General features: G+C 44.2%; 1 protein-coding gene across 1 annotated transcript in view; it reads right to left on the bottom strand.

Moving 5' to 3' along the window:
* Positions 1 to 26,849, bottom strand: part of YWHAE (tyrosine 3-monooxygenase/tryptophan 5-monooxygenase activation protein epsilon) — a 38,973-nt gene that overhangs the window by 6,932 nt on the left and 5,192 nt on the right. Inside the window, exons 2-4 of the mRNA XM_069761327.1 lie at positions 1,414 to 1,613; positions 424 to 530; positions 19 to 225 (exon numbers count right to left, since the gene is read on the bottom strand). Of these exons, the coding sequence (XP_069617428.1) occupies positions 19 to 225; positions 424 to 530; positions 1,414 to 1,613 (514 nt within the window). The remainder of the gene's footprint in view (positions 1 to 18; positions 226 to 423; positions 531 to 1,413; positions 1,614 to 26,849) is intronic.

The raw sequence follows: 26,849 nt of genomic DNA, 5'->3' as shown, positions 1-26,849 counted from the left end.
AATTTCCCTATAACGTACCTGCATGCACGATCAGGGGAATTAAGAATTTCATAATAGAACACAGAGAAATTGAGAGCGAGACCTAAACGAATGGGATGTGTTGGAGGAAGTTCTGTCATTGCGATATCGCTTGCAGCTTTGTAGGCTACCAGGCTGTTCTCTGCAGCCTCCTTTCGGTCATTGCCTATGGCAAACTCTGCCAGATATCGGTGGTAGTCTCCTTTCCTAAAAATTTAAAAATATAAATAAATAAAATATACAAAAAATAAAAACAGTAAAAATGAACATTAGGTTATTGCTTTGTATGTAAAGTCCATCCCTAGATGAGTTATTTTACTAAACGGTTTACACCCTTCCCCATCAAGGGTATATCTTAGCAATTCTCTCCATGGGCAGGAGCGGTGGGCTGAATACGTTACTTACATTTTATAATAAAAAACCTTAGACTCCCCACTGCTTGCAGCTGGAATGAGGTGCTTGTCCAGTACATCCAGAATGTCATTACAGATAGATTTCAGCTCAGTCTCAACCTACAATACAAAGTCATCACACAACGCGTCAGTGGTCATGAAATAAAGGGACACTTCTGCCATATCCAGCCACATAACAGGTGATTAATGAAAACCCTGGAGCGTTACTGCTGAATGCCGGATTCTGTGTGCACCGCTATAGACACGTGTCATTCATTTCCTGTAAGACTATTCCCTTTTCGGCACCCCATTCCTTCCATGCTTAGTCATTCATGATGGCACACCCCTTCCAAAAACAGTAGCATATACCAGAACCTAGAGCAAGGACTGCAGCCAGACCGGAATGTCCCCAGGAGAGCAGCGTCTCAATGATACAAGGTCCAAACATACAAACTCCTTGTAAGTAATCTGGGGACGGCAAGCAGGATAAAGTAATAAAGACTAAAGTCAGATTAAGAGTCTCGGTGGGATGGCTCTGGACTACAGAGCATATCAAGTGATGGCCAGGTAGGAAGGGGGTCTCATATATAGGGGTGTATTTACAGTAGAAGAAAAAAGACTCACAGGACCCAGAGACTCTTCTGGACCAGGGCAGAGCATCAGATTAGGCCCAGCGGGCTGTAATCATTGATATGTGACATGATGCCTAGCTGGGTCTATCAATCAGCAAAGGCACCGGGGGTCCCGCAGGAAGAAGCTTCACAGGGCTCTGGTGCGGCAGCCATGGACTAACCACAGCATCTGCACCAGGGTCCTGAAAATCTTAGTTTATTCATAGTCTACAAAATGTCTGCATCCGTCACACTCTGAAAACCTTCATGTATGTGAAGGCGATTCTGCAACAAGCAGATTTCTGCAAGTCCCATTCATGTAAAGTGTAGACTTGTTACTGACGTTCCTGCCAATCTGGCTATAAAGTCACCCACTTCCCGAGACGCCTTACCGTTGTCCGATAATCCTTGATCATTTTCAGTTTATCTTCTCCGCCTTTGTTCTCTTCCTTCTGTTCGATGCTGCTGATTATCCTCCAGGACGCTCTTCTAGCTCCAATCACATTCTTATACGCCACAGACAGCAAGTTCCTTTCTTCTACCGTCAATTCCACGTCCATCCCGGCCACTTTCTTCATTGACTCAACCATTTCTAGAAGGGCAGGAACAACATTTCATTAAGAATCAGCAGCGTAATATTTGGTTTTACAGTGGGGGGTGGAGGGATTCAGACGACCTGCACACAAACTACATTTTCTTACTAAAATAATTTTCGGCCGAGTTCACATGCCCAGTAATCACTAGTACGAAACGGATTGAATAAAGACGAAAACTGGATCATTTGCAAATGCATTCATTTATATGGACTTGACTGACCGTTGTTGGCCACAACTTTATTGATGGCCTTTTCTGATTTACAGTAATGAGTACGGGGCTCCACCCCTATGGGAGGTGGAGCCGCATATTCATGACTGTAATCGGCGGCCCCACGTGACCGCATACAGTAGAAGGTGCGGCCAGGAGAGGAAGCAGCGACAGCCAACGAGGGAGCTGGGTGAGTATTTTCAGAACAGCGCACAGGGGGTGGGGACATGGACCTTTATTTTATACACGATAAACTTTAAAAAAAAGGATTATTCATATCTTCTCTACAGCAAACGCTGCTGCACAGAAGATATGAATTGCGGTTTCAGCACCATGTGGGGGGGGGACAGCGCTTACTGGAGCGCTGTCTCCTGCACGGCACACGGACTGCACACGGACAACGTCCGTGTGCGGTACGTGTTTTACACGGACCCATTGACTTTAATGGGTCCGTGTAATACGTGCGCTCCCACGAACACTGACATGTCTCAGTGTTTGGCACACGGAGACACGGTCCGCAAAAAAAAAAAAAAAAATCAATGACATCTGCACAGATGCATTGATTTTAATGTGTCTACGTGTGTCAGTGGATCCAGTACGTGAGGAAACTGTCACCTCACGTACCGGAGCCACTGACGTGTGAAACCGGCCTTAGCTGCGTCGGTGCCGGACACAGGGGACTGAACAAAGATTTAAAAAAATAAAATAAAAGTGCAGCCAAGGTTTTAATAAAATTGGAAAACCCCTGTATAAAAATTAAACATTTTTAGTAAAATCTGTCCCATCATATCCAAAAACCCATCACATCTACACAATATACAGTACTGTTTAAAAGAGAAAGATGTAAAAAAAAAAATATAAAAAAAATGCTGCATAGAACTAGAGAGCTCAGAATAAGGACACGTGAGCATGTAAGGGACATCGAAAAGGCCAAGACCACTGAGGACATCAATACATTAAAATCCCTACCTAGGCATTTTAAAAAATACCATGGGTGCCTAAGTAAAGATCTTACTGTGAAAGGTATAGATCAGGTGAGCATGGGGACAAGGGGTGGTGATTTGGGTCGAGTCCTAGCCCAACTTGAGAGCAAGTGGATTTACCGCCTGGGTGCCATGAGTCCACAGGGCCTTAATGAGGGTTTTGGTTTCTCAACATTTTTATAGGATGATCTTTGGGATAAGAATGATTTTTCTCGTTAGTTATAGCATATGAGGACATCCTTTTTAATGTGGGTTATTATATTTTATATATAATTTTGGGTGTATTTAGTCTTTGTACTTTTTACTAATTTTGTTATCTCCTTTCCAATGGATGGTTCGACATAAGGTGTGCTGTATGATGATCCACTTTTTATTTCCCTATAGTCGGAGGACGTGTACATGATGGATATGGCACCATTGACGAAAATGGACATTCTTAGGTTAAGAAAAAGAGAAGAAAAAAAAAAAACAGAAAAGATGGGAACATTAAGGAAAATTTTTTGATAGAGATATATAGATAGATAGATAGATATATATAGATATATAGATAGATAGATAGATATATATAGAGAGATATATATATATATATATATATATATATATATATATATATATATATATATATATATATATATATACACACACACGCATAGTCTGTAAAGGTTATGTCACTATTACAGATGTCATTAATATTTTGATAAGATCTATAGGATTATTCTTATAGTGACGTCCATTTATGTGTGTTCGGTTTCCTCCTAATACTGATGTATATTGATTGTATAAATCTCCGATTCATCAGAGTTTATTAGAAGAGTAGTATATTGATTGAGGGTAACACTGAATATATACACATACATACATACGCAATTTAGCCCTGTCGGAACATGCACTTTGTTCTATTTTATCTTAATAAAATATACATCACTTATTTTGAAATCGCTATATTCCTTTAATAATAAGTGGTTGTTTTTTATTGATGTATTTTTATGCACTTTTAGTGTTCCTTTCATGGGTGATAAAATTATAAATTGATTGGGCACAGTGTAATATGCAATCATATCTGGAACACATCTATGGTGTTCTTATACTTCATTTATCACACTCAACGGGTTTATTATTATTGTTTTTATTCAGTAAAGTACACTGGTAGATAATCTGTCTACCCACTCTTCTATTCATATACGCACAATGGGTTAATCATTTTTGTTTTTGCTGTATCGGTATTCTCTTTTCACTGCGGTATGTCCTCCGGGCTGTGCGCATGCGCCTAGATGTCCTAGCTCCGTGCATTTCCGGGAGCGCTCGTACCTGGATACGCTGGCGTCTCTGCTTGCGTCCCAGTGAGCGCTGACCTGGAAGTGCCTTTTTTTTTTTTTTTTTTTACATCCGGAGGGTGACCCAAGCCGCATGCGCCGTCTAGCAAGGTGGACATCAATTCATTTCTTCGTTCACACCAATTACATGTCGAATCTCTATTGGCAGTTTGTTGTATTTAATGACCGCTGGGTCCTCACTTTAACCACGCCCCCAGAAGAAGCTCTGGGCGAAACGCGCGTCAGGGCGCACGTGAGAGAAGGGACCTACTTCATTACGGTACTCTCTTTTCCATATGTATTTATTGTCTATCTGAAACGCACATTATAGAAGCTAGAAGGAGGATTGTATTGGTTACTTAGGATTTCACGTATGGCCGGGGTTATTATTTAGGCACTCGGGAGAATTACCACTTCCCCCTGTATCTCTGTATTGTGGATCATACTATTGTTTATCAGCATGCACTATAGCTTACTTTACTAGCTTGTTTTATGGCGATATATACGGACATACTACTATAATTGGCTAATATTGTCGCTAATTTTTAGGGATAGTTTGTAGGTTCATATCTCTCTGGACACTTTGTTGTATTATATCATCAGGTCTTGTTTTTTTATGTATTTAATAAAGATATTCTGCTTTTATTCATATGGTTCTCTGTGCGCTTAATGGGATCTAAATCCGCTTTTTGTTGATATATCAATCTTTCTACGTACACTTGTACAAAGTCAGGGTTGGATTATAGTTGAGTGTATGAACAATCAATTACATCAAGCACGAGATCGTGATCCTCGCTTTCATATATAGGCTGAAAGTTATTAACAGCTGTGTAGAAGGCTTAAAACTGGGTGAGGAACATCCAAACTTTGCCACGAAGGTGAGGTTGTGGAAGACTCCTTCAGTTTACAAGTCATTCACCATGACAAGACTGCACAGAAAGTTGTAATAGCAGGTCTCTCCAAGGTAAAGATTTCAAAGCAGACAGGGTTTCACAAAGTGCTGGTCAAGCTCTTCTGAAGAAGAACCAAGACATGGACTACAGTGAGAATGTTAGATGCAGTCAAGGAAGTTGGGATCTGCAGATGGACACCATGTTTATTTTCCTTTACAATCGGAAGATGACCAGCAGTTCCGAACAGGCAGCAACAATGGGCCCCAGCTCTACTCCTCTACAGCTCAGAGAAGTATGGCAAGTAGTCTTCACGGGAGAAATGATGCCAGTCATTATTGACATGATGAGGCCAGTCATGGAAACTATGCCAAATGACTCAATTATGCACGAAAAATAGGGAACAATAAAAAAAAAAAATGGCAGCAGGAGTCAATATGAAATAAGTTACTGTAGCAGAAGGCAATTTGTTCAATAAATGGCAATACGTGTCTGCAGGAACATAGCTGAAGTTCCATACAAGTTTGGGACAGTATCTCAGCAAAAGGAGTGGAAGGGGGAGGGGGGGGGGGGGGGGGGGGGGGAGTTAGAAATAATGGTCTCTTCAGTGTCCAGAAATACATCTCATCGTACAATACCATCAGGGATTACCGTATCTGATTAGCGCCAAATTTATTACCAACGGAGCAATGAACCACTTTCAGTGTGTTGAACATTACATGCAGAAAGTGATGACTTGGACAATGCCCCCCCCCAGTGTGGAGATTTCATCAAGTCAGTCTGGGATGACAAGGAGAAACTTATCCATGCAGACCTACATCTACTGAAGATCTGTGGTTAGTTCTGAAAGATGGTTGGAATAATCCTCCCTTTTCATACATAGTTTCTTCAAAAACTGGTCTTCAGAACAGCAACAATTCTTCTAGGTACACTTGCAGGGCGGTCACAACAAATACTGATTTCACTTAAATGTAAAGGGCAGCACGGTGGCGCAGTGGTTAGCACTGCAGCCTTGCAGCGCTGGAGTCCTGAGTTCTAATCCCACCCAGGACAACATCTGCAAAGAGTTTGTATGTTCTCTCCGTGTTTGCGTGGGTTTCCTCCGGGCACTCCGGTTTCCTCCCACATTCCAAAGACATACTGATAGGGAATTTAGATTGTGAGCCCTATCGGGGACAGTGATGATAATGTGTGCAACCTGTAAAGCGCTGCGGAATATGTTAGCACTATATAAAAATAAAGATTATTATTATTATTTATTATTATTATCTTGTTTGTTTACTTTGCAGTTTACCAATTTCTAAAGCTATTTTGTTTTTAAGGCATTCTTCCTTTCAGGCATTTTTCCCACACCTGCCTAAAACCTTTGTAGTATTACACACCAGTACCTGTATGCCAAAACCAGAAGTGGAGCTTGCGGAGAAAAACGATAATTGAAAAACTGCAACCCGTGCCACACTCCTAGTTTTTGCATGAATGTCTTTAGTAAGAAACATGTGATCAGGCCAATACCCCGATGTCCGTATAGTCACTCCTGTCCCACAGGCTTCTAGTGTCACCATAACTGACTGCATCCCGGACAGCTTCCATATTTAGGGGATTTAATCTCACACTACATCTCAATCTCTTGACGGCTGACTGCCAGTGACAGCGCTCTAATATTCCATTAGTGTAGGCAGACGTCTGCGCCAGCCTGAACTCCTGCCAAGCACACGCAGTACATACTGTGATGTCTGCCTCCTGACAGCATTCTGGGATGCCCTTTTAAATATACAGGCAGGGCGATAAGAAGGGGCAGTGGGGCGCCATGTGGAAGGCTAGGCTAAAGGGTCATTGTCGTCTGCACAAGTTAGGGGACTCATTTATCACTAGGACTCCAATGCTGGACCCCACAAGTCCAAAAATTGAGGCTGGGAAATACCCAGTTAGAACAAATCATTGCAGAGTACTACAGCTCCAATCACTGTCTATAGGACTGGCAGATCCACTAACAGCGCATTTTAGAGCCCCCTTCTCTGGATTATTGGAGGGTCCCAAGGACAGAAAAACTTGCTTAGGTAGGAATAATCCTTTTCTGCTACTCTATCGGAGAAAATCATCAAAAAAAGGGAGTACTACGTCCACAAAATAATTAAAAAGGTATAACTTTAATTAGATACATACAAAAAACAATCATAAACAATCATCATAATGTACATAGGTAGGAGAGAAAACAGCAAGGGATCAGATATGTGGTGTCCCAGCTGAGACAAATGGGTATTCTGAAGTGCTAGTGCTGATAAGGTTAAGGAGGAGGAATGCAGGGGTTAAACATCAACGGAGCTCCGTATAATCCTGCACTCACCACTGACAGCTTTAAGTGTACACTGTGCATAGGCAGAAAGCTGCCTGTGGTGGGAACAGGGTTATATATAGCTCATTATGGAGATCTATATGGCAGCAGATTTACTAGTCCTCTAGTGATAATCTGCTGATAAAACGGATTTCGTAAAAACTACAGCAAGCAGCCCTGTAAGCGACATCTGATACATTACTGCAATCAGTCTTGTCACTAGGTTATGCTAAAAACCTGGTGACAGATTTCCTTTAATCCACTACTGGACATCAATAGCCCAAACCGATTGGTCTGGTTTCCATAAGAAGCCAGGAGAACTATGAATACAGCTCCGAACTATAGGAAAACATTACCAAAAGGATCTAAATTGAGTGGTATGGACGACAAGGACATATTTCTTGAAACTTTAAAGGTATTTGCCACTTTCTCTTATTTGTGCAGAAAGCTGAACTTACAGGAGAAACTGGCCAGCCCTTTTAACCCCTTCATGACCCAGCCTATTTTGACCTTAATGACCTGGCCATTTTTTGCAATTCTGACCAGTGTCCCTTTATGAGGTAATAACTCAGGAACGCTTCAACGGATCCTAGCGGTTCTGAGATTGTTTTTTCGTGACATATTGGGCTTCATGTTAGTGGTAAATTTAGGTCAATAAATTCTGCGTTTATTTGTGATAAAAACGGAAATTTGGCAAAAATTTTGAAAATTTCACAGTTTTCACATTTTGAATTTTTATTCTGTTAAACCAGAGAGTTATGTGACACAAAATAGTTAATAAATAACATTTCCCACACGTCTACTTTACATCAGCACAATTTTGGAAACAAAATTTTTTTTTGCTAGGAAGTTATAAGGGTTAAAATTTGACCAGCGATTTCTCATTTTTACAACGAAATTTACAAAACCATTTTTTTTTAGGGACCACCTCACATTTGAAGTCAGTTTGAGGGGTCTATATGGCTGAAAATACCCAAAAGTGACACCATTCTAGAAACTGCACCCCTCAAGGTACTCAAAACCACATTCAAGAAGTTTAACAACCCTTCAGGTGCTTCACAGCAGCAGAAGCAACATGGAAGGAAAAAATGAACATTTAACTTTTTAGTCACAAAAATTATCTTTTAGCAACAACTTTTTTTATTTTCCCAATGGTAAAAGGAGAAACTGAACCACGTAAGTTGTTGTCCAATTTGTCCTGAGTACGCTGATACCTCATATGTGGGGGTAAACCACTGTTTGGGCGCACGGCAGGGCTTGGAAGGGAAGGAGCGCCATTTGACTTTTTGAATCAAAAATTGGCTCCACTCTTTAGCGGACACCATGTCACGTTTGGAGAGCCCCCGTGTGCCTAAAAATTGGAGCTCCCCCACAATTGACCCCATTTTGGAAACTAGACGCCCCAAGGAACTTATCTAGATGCATAGTGAGCACTTTGAACCCCCAGGTGCTTCACAAATTGATCTGTAAAAATGAAAAAGTACTTTTTTTTTTTCACAAAAAAATTCTTTTCGCCTCAATTTTTTCATTTTCACATGGGCAATAGGATAAAATGGATCATAAAATTTGTTGGGCAATTTCTCCCGAGTACGCCGATACCTCATATGTGGGGGTAAACCACTGTTTGGGCACTCGGCAGGGCTCGGAAGGGAAGGCGCGCCATTTGACTTTTTGAATGGAAAATTAGCTCCAATTGTTAGCGGACACCATGTCGCGTTTGGAGAGCCCCTGTGTGCCTAAACATTGGAGCTCCCCCACAAGTGACCCCATTTTGGAAACTAGACCCCCCAAGGAACTTATGTAGATGCATATTGAGCACTTTAAACCCCCAGGTGCTTCACAGAAGTTTATAACGCAGAGCCATGAAAATAAAAAATAATTTTTCTTTCCTCAAAAATGATTTTGTAGCCTGGAATTTCCTATTTTGCCAAGGGTAATAGGAGAAATTGGACCCCAAATGTTGTTGTCCAGTTTGTCCTGAGTACGCCGATACCCCATATGTGGGGGTAAACCACTGTTTGGGCGCACAGCAGGGCTCGGAAGGGAAGGCACGCCATTTGGCTTGTTAAATGGAGAATTAGCTCCAATCATTAGCGGACACCATGTCACGTTTGGAGAGCCCCTGTGTGCCTAAACATTGGAGATCCCCCACAAGTGACCCCATTTTCGAAACTAGTCCATCAAAGGAACTAATCTAGATGTGTGGTGAGGACTTTGAACCCCCAAGTGCTTCACAGAAGTTTATAACGCAAAGCCATGAAAATAAAAAAAAAAAAAATTATTTTCTCAAAAATGATCTTTTAGCCTGCAATTTTTTATTTTCCCAAGGGTAACAGGAGAAATTTGACCCCAAAAGTTGTTGTCCAGTTTCTCCTGAGTACGCTGATACCCCATATGTGGGGGTAAACTACTGTTTGGGCACATGCCGGGGCTCGGAATTGAAGTAGTGACGTTTTGAAATGCAGACTTTGATGGAATGCTCTGCGGGCGTCACGTTGCGTTTGCAGAGCCCCTGATGTGGCTAAACAGTAGAAACCCCCCACAAGTGACCCCATTTTGGAACCTAGACCCCCCAAGGAACTTATCTAGATATGTGGTGAGCACTTTGAACCCCCCAAGTGCTTCACAGACGTTTACAACGCAGAGCTGTGAAAATAAAAAATCTTTCCTCAAAAATGATGTTTTAGCAAGCATTTTTTTATTTTCACAAGGGTAACAGGAGAAATTGAACCCCAGTAATTGTTGCGCAGTTTATCCTGAGTATGCTGGTACCCCACAACCCTAATTCCAACCCTAACCCTAAGGCTATGTGCCCACGTTGCGGATTCGTGTGAGATTTTTCAGCATCATTTTTGAAAAATCCGCGGGTAAAAGGCACTGCGTTTTACCTGCGGATTTTCCGCGGATTTCCAGTGTTTTTTGTGCGGATTTCATCTGCGGATTCCTATTGAGGAACAGGTGTAAAACGCTGCGGAATCCGCACAAAGAATTGACATGCTGCGGAAAATACAACGCAGCGTTTCCGCGCGGTATTTTCCGCACCATGGGCACAGCGGATTTGGTTTCCATATGTTTACATGGTACTGTACACCTGATGGAACACTGCTGCGAATCCGCAGCGGCCAATCCACTGCGGATCCGCACCGTGTGCACATGGCCTAATTCTAAAGGTATGTGCACACGCTGCGGAAAACGCTGCGGATCCGCAGCAGTTTCCCATGAGTTTACAGTTCAATGTAAACCTATGGGAAACAAAAATCGCTGTACACATGCTGCGGAAAAACTGCACGGAAACGCAGCGGTTTACATTCCGCAGCATGTCACTTTGTGCGGATTCCGCAGCGGTTTTACAACTGCTCAAATAGAAACCGCAGTGAAATGCGCAGAAAAAACGCGGTAAATCCGCAGCGGTTTAGAACTGCGGATTTATGAAATCCGCAGCGGAAAAATCCGCAGAGGACCAGAATACGTGTGCACATACCGAAACCCTAACCCTAATCCTACCCCTAACCCTACCCCTATTCTAACATTAGTGGGAAAAAAAATTCTTTATTTTTTATTGTCCCTACCTATGGGGGTGACAAGGGGGGGGGGGGGTCATTTATTATTTTTTTTATTTTGATCACTGAGATATAATCTCTCTCAGTGATCAAATTCGGCGGGCGCACTGCGCTTGCGCCAGCCATTTTGGAAGATGGCGGCGCCCGGGGAGAAGACGGACGGACCCCGGCAGGATCGGTAAGTATGATGGGGTGGGGGGAGAGCACGGGGGAATCGGAGCATGGGGGTGTGTGGATCGGAGCGCGGGAGGGGTGGAACGGAGCACGGGGGGGTGGATCGGAGTGCAGGGGGGGTGATTGGAGCACGGGGAGGGTGATTGGAGCACGGGGGAGCGGACAAAAGCACGGGGGGGAGCGGACAAAAGCACGGGGGGAGCGGAACACAGGACGGAGGGGAGCCGGAGCAGTGTACCGCCCAGATCGGAGGGCTGGGGGGGGGGGGGCGATCGGTGGGGTGGGGCACATTACTGTTTCCAGCCATGGCCGATGATATTGCAGCATCGGCTATGGCTGGATTGTAATATTTCACCAGTTATAATAGGTGAAATATTACAAATCGCTCTGATTGGCAGTTTCACTTTCAACAGCCAATCAGAGCGTTCGTAGCCACGGGGAGGGGGGGGGGGGGGGTGAAGCCACCCCCCCCTGGGCTAAACTACCACTCCCCCTGTCCCTGCAGATCGGGTGAAATGGGAGTTAACCCTTTCACCCGATCTGCAGGGATGCGATCTTTCCATGACGCCACATAGGCGTCATGGGTCGGATTGGCACCGACTTTCATGACGCCTACGTGGCGTCAAAGGTCGGGAAGGGGTTAAAGTACAGGGTGGGCCATGTATATGGATACACCCAAATAAAATAGGAATGGTTGGTGATATCAGCTTCCTGTTTGTGGCACATTAGTATATGGGAGGGGGAAACTTTTCAAGATGGGCGGTGACCATGGTGGCCATTTTAGATCCAATTTTATTTTTTCCAATGGGAAGAGGGTCATGTGACACAAACGTATAGAGAATTTCACAAGAATAACAATGGTGTGCTTGGTTTTAGCTTAACTTTATTCTTTCATGAGTTATTTACAAGTTTCTCTTTGTTTACAGCCATTGACATGTCGCAGAGATTAACACGTGAGGAGCGGATAGAAATTGTGTTGATGTCTTTTGAACGCAGTACCCGGGTCATTGCAGCAGATTTCAATGCAAGACACCCTATGAGACCACCCATCTCCCATGCTACAGTTTGCAAACTGCTTGCCAAATTTCATTAAACAGGTTCAGTGTTGGATTTGCCAAAATCTGGACGCAAGAAAACTGTCACTAATGAAGAAACACCAGTGGCTGTCCTAGCTTCATTCATTCAGAGTGTAGCACTCGCCGCATGTCACTGGAGAGCGGCATCAAACATCCCGCCAGCGGATATTAGCTGCTCACAAAATCCAGCAGCTGCAGCATCTCAACGAGGATCACCCAGATCGGCACGCTGAATTTGCAGAATGGGCAAAACAAAAATTGGAACAGGACCCTCAGCTTACACAGAAACATTATGTTCAGTGATAAGGAAAACTATTTTGTGAATGGTAAAGTTAAACAAAACCACCGCTATTGGTCTGACACTAACCCGCAGTGGATAGACCCCAACAAGACTGTTGGCACATAATTTGATGGTATGGTATATGGGGTACAAAGATGGTGGGGCCATTCTTCATCAATGGAAACCTCAATGCCACTGGACATCTGAAATGGCTACATGATGTGTTGCCCTCTTTATGCACTGGAGATGGCACATTCCCCAGCGCAAGATGCTGCACCACCACATTATGGGTGTCAGGTCCGAGCATTCCGCATTCTGCGGTGATGCTATCAGTGTGTCAAGAGTGGGAGAAGATCGTCAAATTGACAATCCAACACAGTGGGCAGCACTTTGAACACATTTTAAAAGTGGTCATAAACTTGCAAATAACTCATTAAAGAGTAAAGTTACGTTAAAACCAACCACAACATTGTTTTCTTGTGAAAGTCTCAAGTTTGCTGTGTCACATGACTCTTCCCATTAGAAAAAATAAAGCTGGATCCAAAAATCTATACAAAATATCCTATACTTTTCACTGATTTCCCATCTCCCAGACACAGACATGAGGGATTTCTGCCTCTAGTTTAGAAGCAGCAGCCACATGGAGGACATTATGCAGCAGAACTGAACTCTGTAGCTGTGAATCCAGCACTGTGCGCAACAAGACGTCAGGAAGGTAAATGTGCAGCTGCACCATCCCCGCTTCTTACTCACCTCCTCCCTCCATACACTAAATAGGCAGCAGATAAAATACCCTAATTCAGGGCTGTTCCAGCGAGGTCAGTGCCAGGGTTCACATGGAAGCTCACGCTCATCAGCAGCCTCTATGGGGCAGCAGCTGGAGAGGAGCATCTTATTTTACAAAGGAGGACTAGATGGAGCTTATTAGGATTATTAGGATTCCTTGTATAGCGCCATCATATTCTATAGTGCTCCCCCTCCTCCACCCAGCATGAAGGAGTGGGCAGTGGTGGGGAAGAGCAGCTCATGTGACAAAAGGATATTTTAGCAAAACAAAACTTTATAATCACTTTAACATTTCATGAGGGGCAGAACAAAACGTTATTAAATGCCGGCAACCACTGGCAGCATTGTAGCACCGGGCGAATGCACATTTCTAGCTCCAGCCCCCATTTTGCAGGGTAAGATACAATGTGAAGCTGTCAGCAGCAAAGATTATGGAGTTATGGGATGAGCAGCGCAATCCCACTAATGCAGACAATGGGCGAGACATCTCCTGGAATGCCCTCCGAGAGGACAATTACTTCTGTGTATAAGATCACTGACAGCATTGTGGCGGTCTCCACAAAATTAAAGGGAATGTGTCAGAAAATTAACTGTTTAAAATCGGGTTTTTTTTGGTACATTTTAAAAATGTTGGCAACATTCCCCCCCACACACACAGTCTGCATTAAAAATGCACACTAGCCATTGAGGCTTTTTTTTTTTTAACTTCCAGTATCAGAAAAACAATGTACATTAGCGCCAATGGACAGACAACCTTTAGGCCGCCGTCACACTTGCGAGTTTTACGGACGTATGAGCGCAGAAAATACGTCCGTAAAACTCGCAAAACAAACGTCCCAATTATTCTCTATGCCCCTGCTCCTATCTGCCATATTTTACTGATCCGTATTATACGGTTTTCTACGGCCGTAGAAAATCGCAGCATGCTGCGTTTGTCACCGTACTGCGCAAGAAATACGCCAATGAAAGTCTATGGAAGCCTGAAAAATACGGATTACACACGGACCAGCAGTGTGACTTGCGAGAAATACGCAGCGCTGTTAGAGAGAAAAGCCGGCAATTCATTGCGGTGTACAGTAAAATCACACTGACAGCTTACAGTAGAATAGGTAGAATAAATGTGTACACATAGAATAGGTGTGTGTGTGTGTGTGTGTGTGTGTGTGTGTGTGTATGTGTGTGTATGTGTGTGTATGTGTGTGTATGTGTGTGTATGTGTGTGTATGTGTGTGTATGTGTGTGTATATATATATATATATATATATATATATATATATATATATATATATATATATATATATATATATATATATATATATATATATATATTTTTTTTTTTTTTTGTGACACATGGATCCCTTGTATAGCCGTATGTTGGTTTTGCAAGCCTGCGAGAAAAACACGCAGTACGGATGCCATACGGAGGATGCCATGCGCAAAAAACGCTGACACACCCTGCCTACGGAGGAGCTACGGACCACTATTTTGGGGACTTTTCAGCGTATTACGGCCGTAATATACGGACCGTATTGTTTTACGCTGTGTGACGCCGGCCTTAGATCTGTAGCATGCATGTGGGGAGGGGCAGCTGTGACATTCCCTATTGCGATTGGTGGAGCCTGAATAAGCAGTGTTACCAGTCATTGGATTCCTACCCATGACAAAAGAAACACTACTATACCATACACATACATATATACACACACACACACACACACACACACATTTGGAATGATGTCAAATAAACCAACATGCGTCTCATAGGAGACAGGTCAGCCTGTTTAAAGGGAAGGTACCGCGTTTGTAGGTCATTAATAAATCACTGTAATGTAGCATAACATGCTGCTATAAGCAAGTTTGAAATGCATGTGAAACAGATTTCATGTGTTATAGGAGTTTAAAGAATGCACTGGGGGCTGACATCTTGGTTTTGCAGCAGTAGCAGGGCCCTATCAGTGTCAGATTACAGCACCCCATGGACATAGGGTCAGGGCTGGTCTATTATCTCCTATCTGTAACATTGCAGCAGCATTAGCAGTGAGCTGGGCACGCCTCTGTGGGCTGCACAACTCACTGCTGTAGGTGTGACTAGCTGCCATTTTATTATAGCCCTGTGCTATCTGCCGAGCTCCACTTACTCTCTATCGCAGGACAGAAGAAGCGCTCACTGCTCCTCTGTACTCCAGGCAGGCACGTCCTGGGCAGAAGTCCTCTGTTCTCACACGCTGCCCTGTGTGCTTCTCCTGCTGTGTGTCTGCCTCCCCCTCACACACAGTCCCTGTGATCTCCAGTAAGCTGCACTCACAGCCTGCAGAGAGGGAGGTGACACCTGGAGAGAGCAGGGAAGCTGACAGGACAGGGATTAAAGGGAACCTGTCACCCCATTTTTTCAGTAGGAGATAAAAATACTGTTAAATAGGGCCTGAGCTGTGCATTACAATATTTTGTGTACCCCGATTCCCCACCTATGCTCCCGAAATACCCTACCAAAGTCGCCATTTTCGCCTGTCAATCAGGCTGGTCTGGTCAGATGGGCGTGGTGACATCACTGTTTCTTCCCCCAGATCTTGCATATGTTTCCGTTGGTGGCGTAGTGGTTTGCACATGCCCAACTGCTGAATCCACTGCGCAGGTGAAGAAAAAGAGCGCGATTGGCGCAATTCCCCTGGTTATCGGTGGGGGCGGCCATCTTCCTGAGGCCGCGCGTGCGCAGATGGAGTGCTCTGCTGCCCGGAGCTTCAGGAAAATGGCCGTGGGATGCCGCACGTGCGCAGATGGAGATCGCGGTGGCCATTTTCCTGAAGCAGAGTTCGCATCTCGGCTTCAGGAAAATGGCCACCGCGATCTCCATCTGTGCACGCGCGGCATCCCGCGGCCATTTTCCTGAAGCAGAGTTCGCATCATGGGCATGCGCAAACCACTACGCCACCAACGGAAAGATATGCAAGATCTGGGGGAAGAAACAGCGATGTCGCCACGCCCATCTGACCAGACCAGCCTGATTGACAGGCGAAAACGGCGACTTTGGTAAGGTATTTCGGCAGCATAGGTGGGGAATCAGGGTACACAAAATACACTATTGTAACGCACAGCTCAGGCCCTATTTAACAGTATTTTTATCTCATACTGAAAAAACGGGGTGACAGGTTCCCTTTAAGGTGGGGGAAGGGGGATGGCAAGAAGGTCATTCACAAAAAATGCTGCTGAGCCCACTGTGTTCTGCTCCTCTGTAAACAAGCTGTGCCTCTGATGCAGTAACTGCTGGTGATAGCAGGTCACAGGGCAGTCACACACAAAATGGCGCTGCCCAGTGATGCTGCTCTTCATTCTGCCCCAGGGATATTAGACCACCCAAAAGGGGAGGGAAATGGTGATGTCAGCCCCAATTTTGCTGCTGGTAAATCTTACTATAGCTGCTTGAGGTCTAAAACTGAAAATACTCCCCCTAGTGGTAAATATGTATATTTGTAGAAAAATATATAATATTTTTCATATAGAAATGTTTGCAAACAGTGCAAACATTGCAGTAATACATTTTAATTACTATTTTAAGCTTAATTTCACAAAAAAAAAAAAAAAAAAAAAATACCAGAAAACTGGTGGCACCTTCCCTTTAAACCAGGGTTGAGCGGGTCGGTAAGCCAAACCTGCGACTCCTCACTTTCCCCGACTCCCGACCTGGGATCTCCGCTAAAAGCCCAGATCCTGAGATCAGGAACAGAACAGACATTCATAGGACATTTCAGAACTAAAATTCTTATGAAAAAAAAAATTACATCACATCCTGCATTGTACTGCACCCAATTTATTACATATTTGATGAGCAGATCCATTAAATGCCAACTCCACAGGCCAATTGCTCAAAATAAATAAATTATTATAGCTATTGATAAGATAAGAACTGTTTTCTTAAATCAGATAAACTTAAAATTCATATCAAGATTAAATTTGTGGCAAACTGGCCACAGCCACAAGAAAATAAATCCATGGGGCCAAAATTAATTAATGCCAATTCACAAACAGCTGCTGGCACCACACAGTGTTCCCAACTGAGAAAATTACAGGTAGATAAATGCCCTAAACAAATTTTCACTTTTTTGCTTTTCATTTATTAAGGAAAGGCTACGCTCCCTTTAGGAAGAGGCAATTTGTATATTTGAAAGGAAGACCACTAGAACGCTGGTGCCACTTATTGGGGGTAGCAATCCTAAAAGTCAGTATCTGGCCATGAAAGAAATGGGAGAATATTCCAAGTACTATCTTACCTGGAATTAGCCATTTGAGGGAATCACAACATTTGGAAGGTTTCGGGGGAATGGAAAAAAGGGGATTGAGATGCATCAGTTATATGATGGTTACTTTTGCACTCTTGAGCTTGTAAACACCTATAAATTTGTGCAACTCTGATTTCTACAATTACAGCAGATGATTAGAGCTCAGGAGTCCATCCCCAATCTGTCCATCACTTTGAATGGGGTGTTGAAAGTCTCTGGTAAATTCCAAAAATACTAAAGGCCGTGTATTCTTCCTGTATAATTCCCTGGAGACACTACGGCTGCAGCTAAATCCAGATGGACAGAGGGATTCACCAGGGAAAGTACTGATATATACAGCTCGCAGACCCCACATATTTCCCATACACAGGATGGGCCGCAGGACAAGCGACCGTTGCCCATGTTGTAATGAAGATGGTCCATACGCTCTGGTCCTGATCCCACTTGGTTGGGCTGTGGAAGAAGGTGGGTAGATTGATTTTTGAGGTCTTAAAAAAAATTAAAAAAAAAAAATCAAACTTCTCCTAAAATATGTATGTTAGGCCATGTGGGAGACATTGGAAAATCATCCCCACTACAACGGGCTATAGCCAAAATACTGTAACCAGAAAGTCCATAGCTAAACACTGGCTGGCAAGAACTGCTCCGTCCATGAAGAGGTGACGAGACAAGAAGAGGACGTCATCCTAGAAAGATGGGACGCCCATCGGACCAGAACAGAACCGGGACCCCCCTGGGTGAGTATAATCTAACCTTTTTCTAATCTTTCAGGATACATCCAGGGCTTATCTACTGCATTACAGAATGCTGTAGATAAGCCCCTGATGCCGGTGGGCTTAGCTCATCTTCGATTTTGGGGGTGACAGGTTCCCTTTAACAAAACTATATATCGATCTACTCGGCTTCCCTCGCTCTACAACATGGTGCCTGCAGATTAAGCTGCATTTTCATACGGACAGGTTCTCTTTTCACCTCCATACTGATGGAAAAAGATCTACACTCAACAAAAATATAAACGGAACACGTTTTTTAATCCCAATTATCATGAGCTGAACGCAAAGATCCAGGACATTTTCTATGTACACAAAATACAAATATTGTTCACAAATGTGTCCAAATCTGTGTTAGCGAGTACTTTACTGACAATCCGTCCACCTCACAGTTGCAGAATATCCAGATTCCGATTAGACCACAGGATTATTGCACAGATGCGCCTTAGGGTGGCCACAATAAAAGGCCGCTATAATGTGGCTGTTAAGACAGCCTGAAGACATGTGGGGATTCCCCAACAGCCGAAAATCATATGCAGCCGCAGGGACTCAAGCATAATATACGAGCACCCCCAGATGCACGGATACCACCCAAGCATGCTCAAATGAGACATTATCCGAGAGCACTAACCCATCGTAAGTGGCCACCATTTGCCTCACAGTGGAACATCTCCTTCACAGAATTAATCAGGTTGTTGATGGTGGTCTGTGGCATGTTGGCCCACTATTCAATGGCTTTGCAAAGTTGCTCGATACTGGCAGAAACTTGACCATGAGAGACCACAACATATGGACCAAGTCTGCACCACTTCCCTACAACACGGCCCATCCTGTATAGCACCTTTGGAGTTCTTTAGGCTATGTGCACACAATGCGTTTTTACCGCGGAACCGCAGCGATTTTGATGCTGCAGGTCCGCAGCAGTTTCCATTACATTTACAGTAAACATGTAAACCAATGGGAAACCGCAAACCGCTGTGCCCATGCTGCGGGAAAAACCGCGCAGAAACGCAGTGGTTTACAACCCGCAGCATGTCACTTTGTGCAGAATCACAGCAATTCTGCACATAGAAATGCATTGATCCGGATAATGTGCGGTTGCTACCCGGGGTGGAGGAGAGGAGACTCTCCTCCAGGCCCTGAGAACCATATTTGTGGTTAAAAAAAAAAAAAAAGAATTAAAATAAAAAATAATGATATACTCACCTCTCAGCGCTGCACGCGGCCGTCCGGTCTCGGGTTTGCTATGCGAGCAGGACCTGCGGTGACGACGCGGTCACATGATCGTGACGTCACAAAGGTCCGTCTCGCACAGCATCTTTGGAACCGGACCGCCACGTGCAGCACCGAGGAGATCGGGACATCAGAGGGTGAATATATCATTATTTTTATCTTTAACATTACTATGGATGCTGCATATGCAGCATCAATAGGAAAACCAGTGCAGGATTAAATCCCGCAGCGGAAACCGCAAGACAAACCGTGATAAATCTGCAGGGATAACCGCAGCGGTTTTGCCCTGCAGATTTATCAAATCTGCTGTGGGAGAAGGCGCAGGGACCCGAACCTACGTGTGCACATAGCCTTATACTCTCCATGTGTTTATATTTTTGTTCAGTGCACATAAAAAGGGGGACCAAGGCGAGACCTGGTAAACAAAGGGGGGATTGGGTTAATTGTTCAGCAAGGTATGGGAGGTACTGCCAAGAGATCTCAAACACTGACCTATTTCAGATACAAAACATCTTACTTTATGACCCTCAAGTGATTGTACTTGATATAGTAAGATGCGAGGGCAGATAATAATCTTTTAATAATAATCTTTATTTTTATATAGCGCTAACATATTCCGCAGCGCTTTACAATTTGCACACATTATCATCGCTGTCCCCAATGGGGCTCACAATCTAGAATCCCTATCAGTATGTCTTTGGAATGTGGGAGGAAACCGGAGTGCCCGGAGGAAACCCACGCAAACACGGAGAGAACATACAAACTCTTTGCAGATGTTGTCCTGGGTGGGATTCGAACCCAGGACCCCAGCGCTGCAAGGCTGCAGTGCTATCCACTGAGCCACCGTGCTGCCCCTAAAAGTAAAAAAAAAAACAAACACTAAATACTTACCTACAGCTGTCTGTCCTCCAGCGCTGTGCTCTGCTTCTCTGCTCTCCTCCTGTACTGTCTGGGAGCCGGAAAGCAGAGCGGTGACGTCACCGCTCTGCTTTCCGGCTCACAGCCAGTACAGGAGGAGTGCAGAGCACAGCGCTGGAGGACAGACGGCTGTAGGTAAGTATCTAGTGTTTGTTTTTTTTTACTTTTAGCATGGTAACCAGGGTAAACATCGGGTTACTAAGCGCGGCCCTGCGCTTAGTTACCCGATGTTTAGCCTGGTTACCAGTGAAGACATCGCTGGATCGGTGTCACACACGCCGATCCAGGGATGTCTCCAGGGAGTCCAGCGACGAAATAAAGTTCTGGACTTTATTCAGCGACCAACGATCTCCCAGCAGGGGCCTGATCGTTGGTCGCTGTCACACATAACGATTTCATTAACAATATCGTTGCTACGTCACAAATAGCAACGATATCGTTAACAATATCGTTATGTGTGAAGGTACCTTTACCCATGATGGGGGTTTTGAGTAATGAACCAGGCAGGGAGTTTATAAAAGCCTCAGGTATCTTTTGCATGTGTTTAGAGTTAATTAGTTGATTCAGAAGATTAGGGTAATAGGTCGTTTAGAGAACCTTTTCTTGATATGCTAATTTATTGAGACAGGTTTTTTGGGTTATCAGGAGTTGTATGCCAAAATCATCAGTATTAAAACAATAAAAGACCTGACAAATTTCAGTTGGTGGATAATGAATCTATAATATATGAAAGTTTAATTGTAATCATTACATTATGGTAAATAATGAAATTTAACACTATATGCTAATTTTTTGAGAAGGACCTGTATAAGGACAATTTGAAAAGACTAATTGTAAGTTTAACCCCTTAGCGACCGCCGATACGCCTTTTAACGGCGGCCGCTAAGGGTACTTAAACCACAGCGCCGTTAATTAACGGCGCTGTGGAAAAAGTGTATAGCGCCCCCCACAGGCCGATTTTCTCCGGGGTCTCGGCTGCCGAGGGTAGCCGAGACCCCAGAGAACATGATTCGGGGGGTTTTTAACCCTCCCCGCATTTGCGATCGCCGGTAATTAACCGTTTACAGGCGATCGCAAAAAAAAAAAAAAAAAAAAAGCGATCTCTTTAATTTCTCTGTCCTCCGATGTGATCGCACATCGGAGGACAGAGAAAAGGGGTCCCAGGTGGCCTCCCAATACTCACCTAGCTCCCCCGATGCTCCTCGTGTCTCCCGGTGGGCGCCGCCATCTTCAAAATGGCGGGCGCATGCGCAGTGCGGCCGGCACCGGGAGAATCTTTGGGGTCTCGGCTGCCTGGGGTAGCCGAGACCCCAAAGAGCATGATCGGGGGTCGGTTTTAGCGACCCCTGTTTTGCGATCGCCGGTAATTAACTGTTTACCGGCGACCGCAAAAAAAAAAAAAAGTAAAGTGTAATTCTCTGTCCTCTGATGTGATCGCACATCAGAGGACAGAGAAATAGGGGGATTCGGGGACCCTAGCATACTCACCTAGGTCCCTGGATCCTCTTGCTGCTCCTCCTGGCCGCCGGCAGAAGAACATGGCGGCCGGCAGGAGAACAGCGGTTAGGGCTAAAATTAGGGTTAGGGGTAGGGTTAGGGGTAGGGTTAGGGTTAGGGTAGGGGTAGGGCTAGGGTTAGGTTAGGGGTAGGGTTACGGCTAGGGTTAGGTTAGGGGTAGGGTTAGGTTAGGGTTAGGGGTAGGGTTACGGCTAGGGTTAGGTTAGGGGTAGGGTTAGGGGTAGGGTTAGGGGTAGGGTTAGGGGTAGGGGTAGGGTTAGGGGTAGGGTTAGGGCTAGGGTTGGGGCTAAATTTAGGGTTAGGGTTGGGGCTAAATTTAGGGTTAGGGTTGGGGCTAAATTTAGGGTTAGGCTTCTTTCACACTTACGTCGGTACGGGGCCGTCGCAATGCGTCGGCCCGACATACCGACGCACGTTGTGAAAATTGTGCACAACGTGGGCAGCAGCTGTAGTTTTTCAACGCATCCGCTGCCCAATCTATGTCCTGGGGAGGAGGGGGCGGAGTTACGGCCACGCATGCGCGGTCAGAAATGGCGGATGCGACGTACAAAAAAACGTTTCATTGAACGTTTTTTGTGCCGACGCTCCGCCAAAACACAACTGATCCAGTGCACGACGGACGCGACGTGTGGCCATCCGTCACGATCCGTCGGCAATACTATGGGCAAAAAACGCATCTTGCGGGCACATTTGCAGGATCCGTTTCTTGTCCAAAACGACGGATTGCGACGGAATGCCAAACAACGCAAGTGTGAAAGTAGCCTTAGGGCTAGGGTTAGGGTTGGGGCTAAAGTTAGGGCTAGGGTTGGGGCTAAAGTTAGGGTTAGAGCTGGGATTAGGTTTAGGGTTTGGATTAGGGTTGGTATTAGGGTTAGGGTTGGCATTAGGGTTACGCTTGGGATTAGGGTTAGGTTTGGGATTAGGGTTAAGGTTAGGGTTGTGATTAGGGGTGTATTGGGATTAGGGTTAGGTTTGAGGTTAGGGTTGAGATTAGGATTAGGGGTGTGTTGGATTTAGGGTTTTGATTAGGGTTATGGTTAGGGTTGACATTAGGGTTGTTTTGGGGTAAGGGTTGTGATTATGGTTAGGGTTAGTGATTAGGATTATGGATCAGGTTGGGATTAGGGTTAGGGGTTGGAGCTAGAATTGGGGGGTTTCCACTGTTTAGGTACATCAGGGGGTCTCCAAACACGACAGCCAATTTTGCGCTCAAAAAGTCAAATGGTGCTCCCTCCCTTCTGAGCTCTGCCGTGCGCCCAAGCAGTGGGTTACCCCCACATATGGGGCATCAGCGTACTCGGGATAAATTGGACAACAACTTCTGGGGTCCAATTTCTCTTGTTACCCTTGTGAAAATAAAAACTTGGGGGCTACAAAATCTTTTTTGTGAAAAAAAAAATATTTTTTATTTTCACGACTCTGCATTCTAAACTTCTGTGAAGCACTTGGGCATTCAAAGTTCTCACCACACATCTAGATAAGTTCCTTGGGGGGTCTAGTTTCCAAAATGGGGTCACTTGTGGGGGGTTACTACAGTTTAGGTATATCAGGGGCTCTCCAATCGCAACATAATGCCCACAGACCATTCTATCAAAGTCTGCATTCCAAAAAGGCGCTCCTTCCCTTCCGAGCTCTGCCGTGCGCCCAAACAGTGGTTTACCCCCACATATGGCACATTAGCGTACTCGGGATAAATTGGACAACAACTATTGCAGTCCAATTTCTCCTGTTACCCTTGTGAAAATAAAAACTTGGGGGCTACAAAATCTTTTTTGTGAAAAAAAAAATATTTTTTATTTTCACGACTCTGCATTCTAAACTTCTGTGAAGCACTTGGGCATTCAAGGTTCTCACCACACATCTAGATAAGTTCCATGGGGGGTCTAGTTTCCAAAATGGGGTCACTTGTGGGGGATTTCTACTGTTTAGGCACATCAGGGGCTCTCCAAACGCGACATGGCGTCCGATCTCAATTCCAGCCAATTCTACATTGAAAAAGTAAAACGGCACTCCTTCTCTTCCAAGCTCTGCGGTGCGCCCTAACAGTGGTTTACCCCCACATATTGGGTATCAGCGTACTCAGGAGAAATTGCACAACAACTTTTGTGGTCTAATTTCTCCTGTTACCCTTGTGAAAATAAGAATTTGTGGGCAAAAAGATCATTTTTGTGTAAACAAAAGCGATTTTTTTATTTTCACGGCTCTACGTTATAAACTTCTGTGAAGCACTTGGGGGTTCAAAGTGCTCACCACACATCTAGATAAGTTCCTTAAGGGGTCTAGTTTCCAAAATGGTGTCACTTGTGGGGGGTTTCCACTGTTTAGGCACATCAGGGGCTCTCCAAACGCGACATGGCATCCAATCTCAATTCCAGCCAATTCAACATTGAAAAAGTAAAACGGCGCTCCTTCACTTCTAAGTTCTGCGGTGCGCCCTAACAGTGGTTTACCCCCACATATGGGGTATTGGAGTATTCAGGAGAAATTGCATAACAAAATTTATGGTTACATTTCTGTTTTTACACTTGTGAAAATAAAAAAAATGGTTCTGAATTAAGATGTTTGCAAAAAAAAGTTAAATGTTCATTTTTTCCTTCCACATTGTTTCAGTTCCTGTGAAGCACGTAAAGGGTTAATAAACTTCTTGAATGTGGTTTTGAGAACCTTGAGGGGTGTAGTTTTTAGAATGGTGTCACACTTCATTATTTTCTATCATATAGACCCCTCAAAATGACTTCAAATGTGATGTGGTCCCTAAAAAAAAATGGTGTTGTAAAAATGAGAAATTGCTGGTCAACTTTTAACCCTTATAACTCCCTAACAAAAAAAAATTTTGTTTCCAAAATTGTGCTGATGTAAAGTAGACATGTGGGAAATGTTATTTATTAACTATTTTTCGTGACATATCTCTCTGATTTAAGGGCATAAAAATACAAAGTTTGAAAATTGCAAAATTTTAAAAATTTTCGCCATATTTCCGTTTTTTTCATAAATAATCGCAAGTAATATCGAAGAAATGTTACCACTAACATGAAGTACAATATGTCACGAAAAAACAATCTCAGAATCAGCGGGATCCGTTGAAGCGTTCCAGAGTTATAACCTCATAAAGTGACAGTGGTCAGAATTGCAAAAATTGGCTCGGTCATTAAGTACCAAATTGGCTCTGTCACTAAGGGGTTAAGGGCACTTTGTGTAAAAAGGCCATTAAATGACTGCTTTGTATATAGCCAATTGGTGGTTGTTTAGCATATGTAAATGAAGGAAAATATATATTACCAAAATGTCTACTCTACTCCTTAGTATGTGTGTGCGCCCAAGGACATGCAACAGTTACTGATCATTGGAGATCTAACATGCTAGACCCCCACCAGTATTCCAGATAATAATAATCTTTATTTTTATATAGCGCTAACATATTCCGCAGCGCTTTACATTTTGCACACATCATCATCACTGTCCCCGATAGGGCTCACAATCTAAATTCCCTATCAGTATGTATTTGGAATGTGGGAGGAAACCGGAGTGCCCGGAGGAAACCCACGCAAACACGGAGAGAACATACAAACTCTTTGCAGATGTTTTCCTTGGTGGGGTTTGAACCCAGGACTCCAGCGCTGCAAGTCTGCAGTGCTAACCACTGCGCCACCGTTCATTCACCAGTCACTTCATTTCTTCATTTCTGGGGTCCCAGTGGTTGAGCCAACTGATCAGATTGTAGTATGTTAACAGCCCTTTTAAACGGGAACCTGCCAGCAGGTTTGGCCGAAAAGAGAGGTGTCCACCGTGTTTCAGGGCTTATCTACAGCATTCTATAATGTGGTATGTCTGCCCCCAACCCGACCTGCAAGAAGAATAACTCATACTCACCTGCGGAGCAGTCTGGTCCGATGGGTGTCGCAGGTCCTGGTCCAGCACCTCTCATTTTTTTGGGATGTCGCCCTCCTGCTTGCTTCACAGGCTCCCCAGCATTGTGCTCCAGCGCAGGCGTACTTATCTGCCCTGTTGAGGCCCAGTGCACTGAAGGAATTCGCTCTGCGCAAAAACAGGGTAGATAAGTACACCTGCGCAGGAGCACGGTGCCAGGGAGCCTGCAAAGCAAGCAGGAGGGCGACATCGTAAAAAGATGGGAGAAGCCGGACCACAACACCCATCGGACCAGACCGCTCCGCATGCGAGTACATTTTCTTCTCTCGCAGGTCGGTTCGGGGGCTTATATACAGTATTATACAATGCTGTAGATAAGCCTGAAAGGCGGTGGCCGTAACTCATATTGGCCAAACATGGCGACAGGTTCCCTTTAAACAAAACATTTCCAGAAAATACCCCTAGAAATGCTTTGAATGAGGTCTAAGGGGTAAAACTGCAAAAAGGACTCATTTTGTATGAAGAAAAAAACGAACAATCATTAAAATGTAATAAAGCGCATATCCAGAAAACAAAGTGAGGTCTTCCTGCCGTTCAACTTTTAGCCTTAGATGCCATGTAAAAAAACATGTATAACTGGCCGTTTTATGACAGATTTAGAAAGTTTTCACTCAAAGAATATAAGGATTCCTTAAAGACACTCAATAAGAAAAAACAAACCAGTTAACGATCAATGCGTGGGTAGTTGTACTATTTATTCAGAAAACAGACCGACCCCGCAGGGGGCTACAGGAAATCACTATGGAGTAGTTCTGTCAGACCAAATCCCTCTGAGCCCACTAAGGTATGGGGGGAGGAAGCGTTTCCTTCTAGTGTACTACAATAGCAGGACTGTCATTCAGATCTACAGAAAGCCATATGGTTACGAGAAGGGTGCAGGTGATTGCTCATAGCTGGAGCCTCGGCACGGTGCAGACTCCCACTGACTCACTCCAACACCAAGCTCTGCATGTTACGCCATATTTGCCTTCAAACGGATGGAAATGTAGA

Source organism: Ranitomeya imitator, chromosome 3, assembly GCF_032444005.1.
Source record: "Ranitomeya imitator isolate aRanImi1 chromosome 3, aRanImi1.pri, whole genome shotgun sequence".
NCBI lineage: Eukaryota > Metazoa > Chordata > Amphibia > Anura > Dendrobatidae > Ranitomeya > Ranitomeya imitator.
This window is presented reverse-complemented; position numbering and strand designations above follow the sequence as displayed.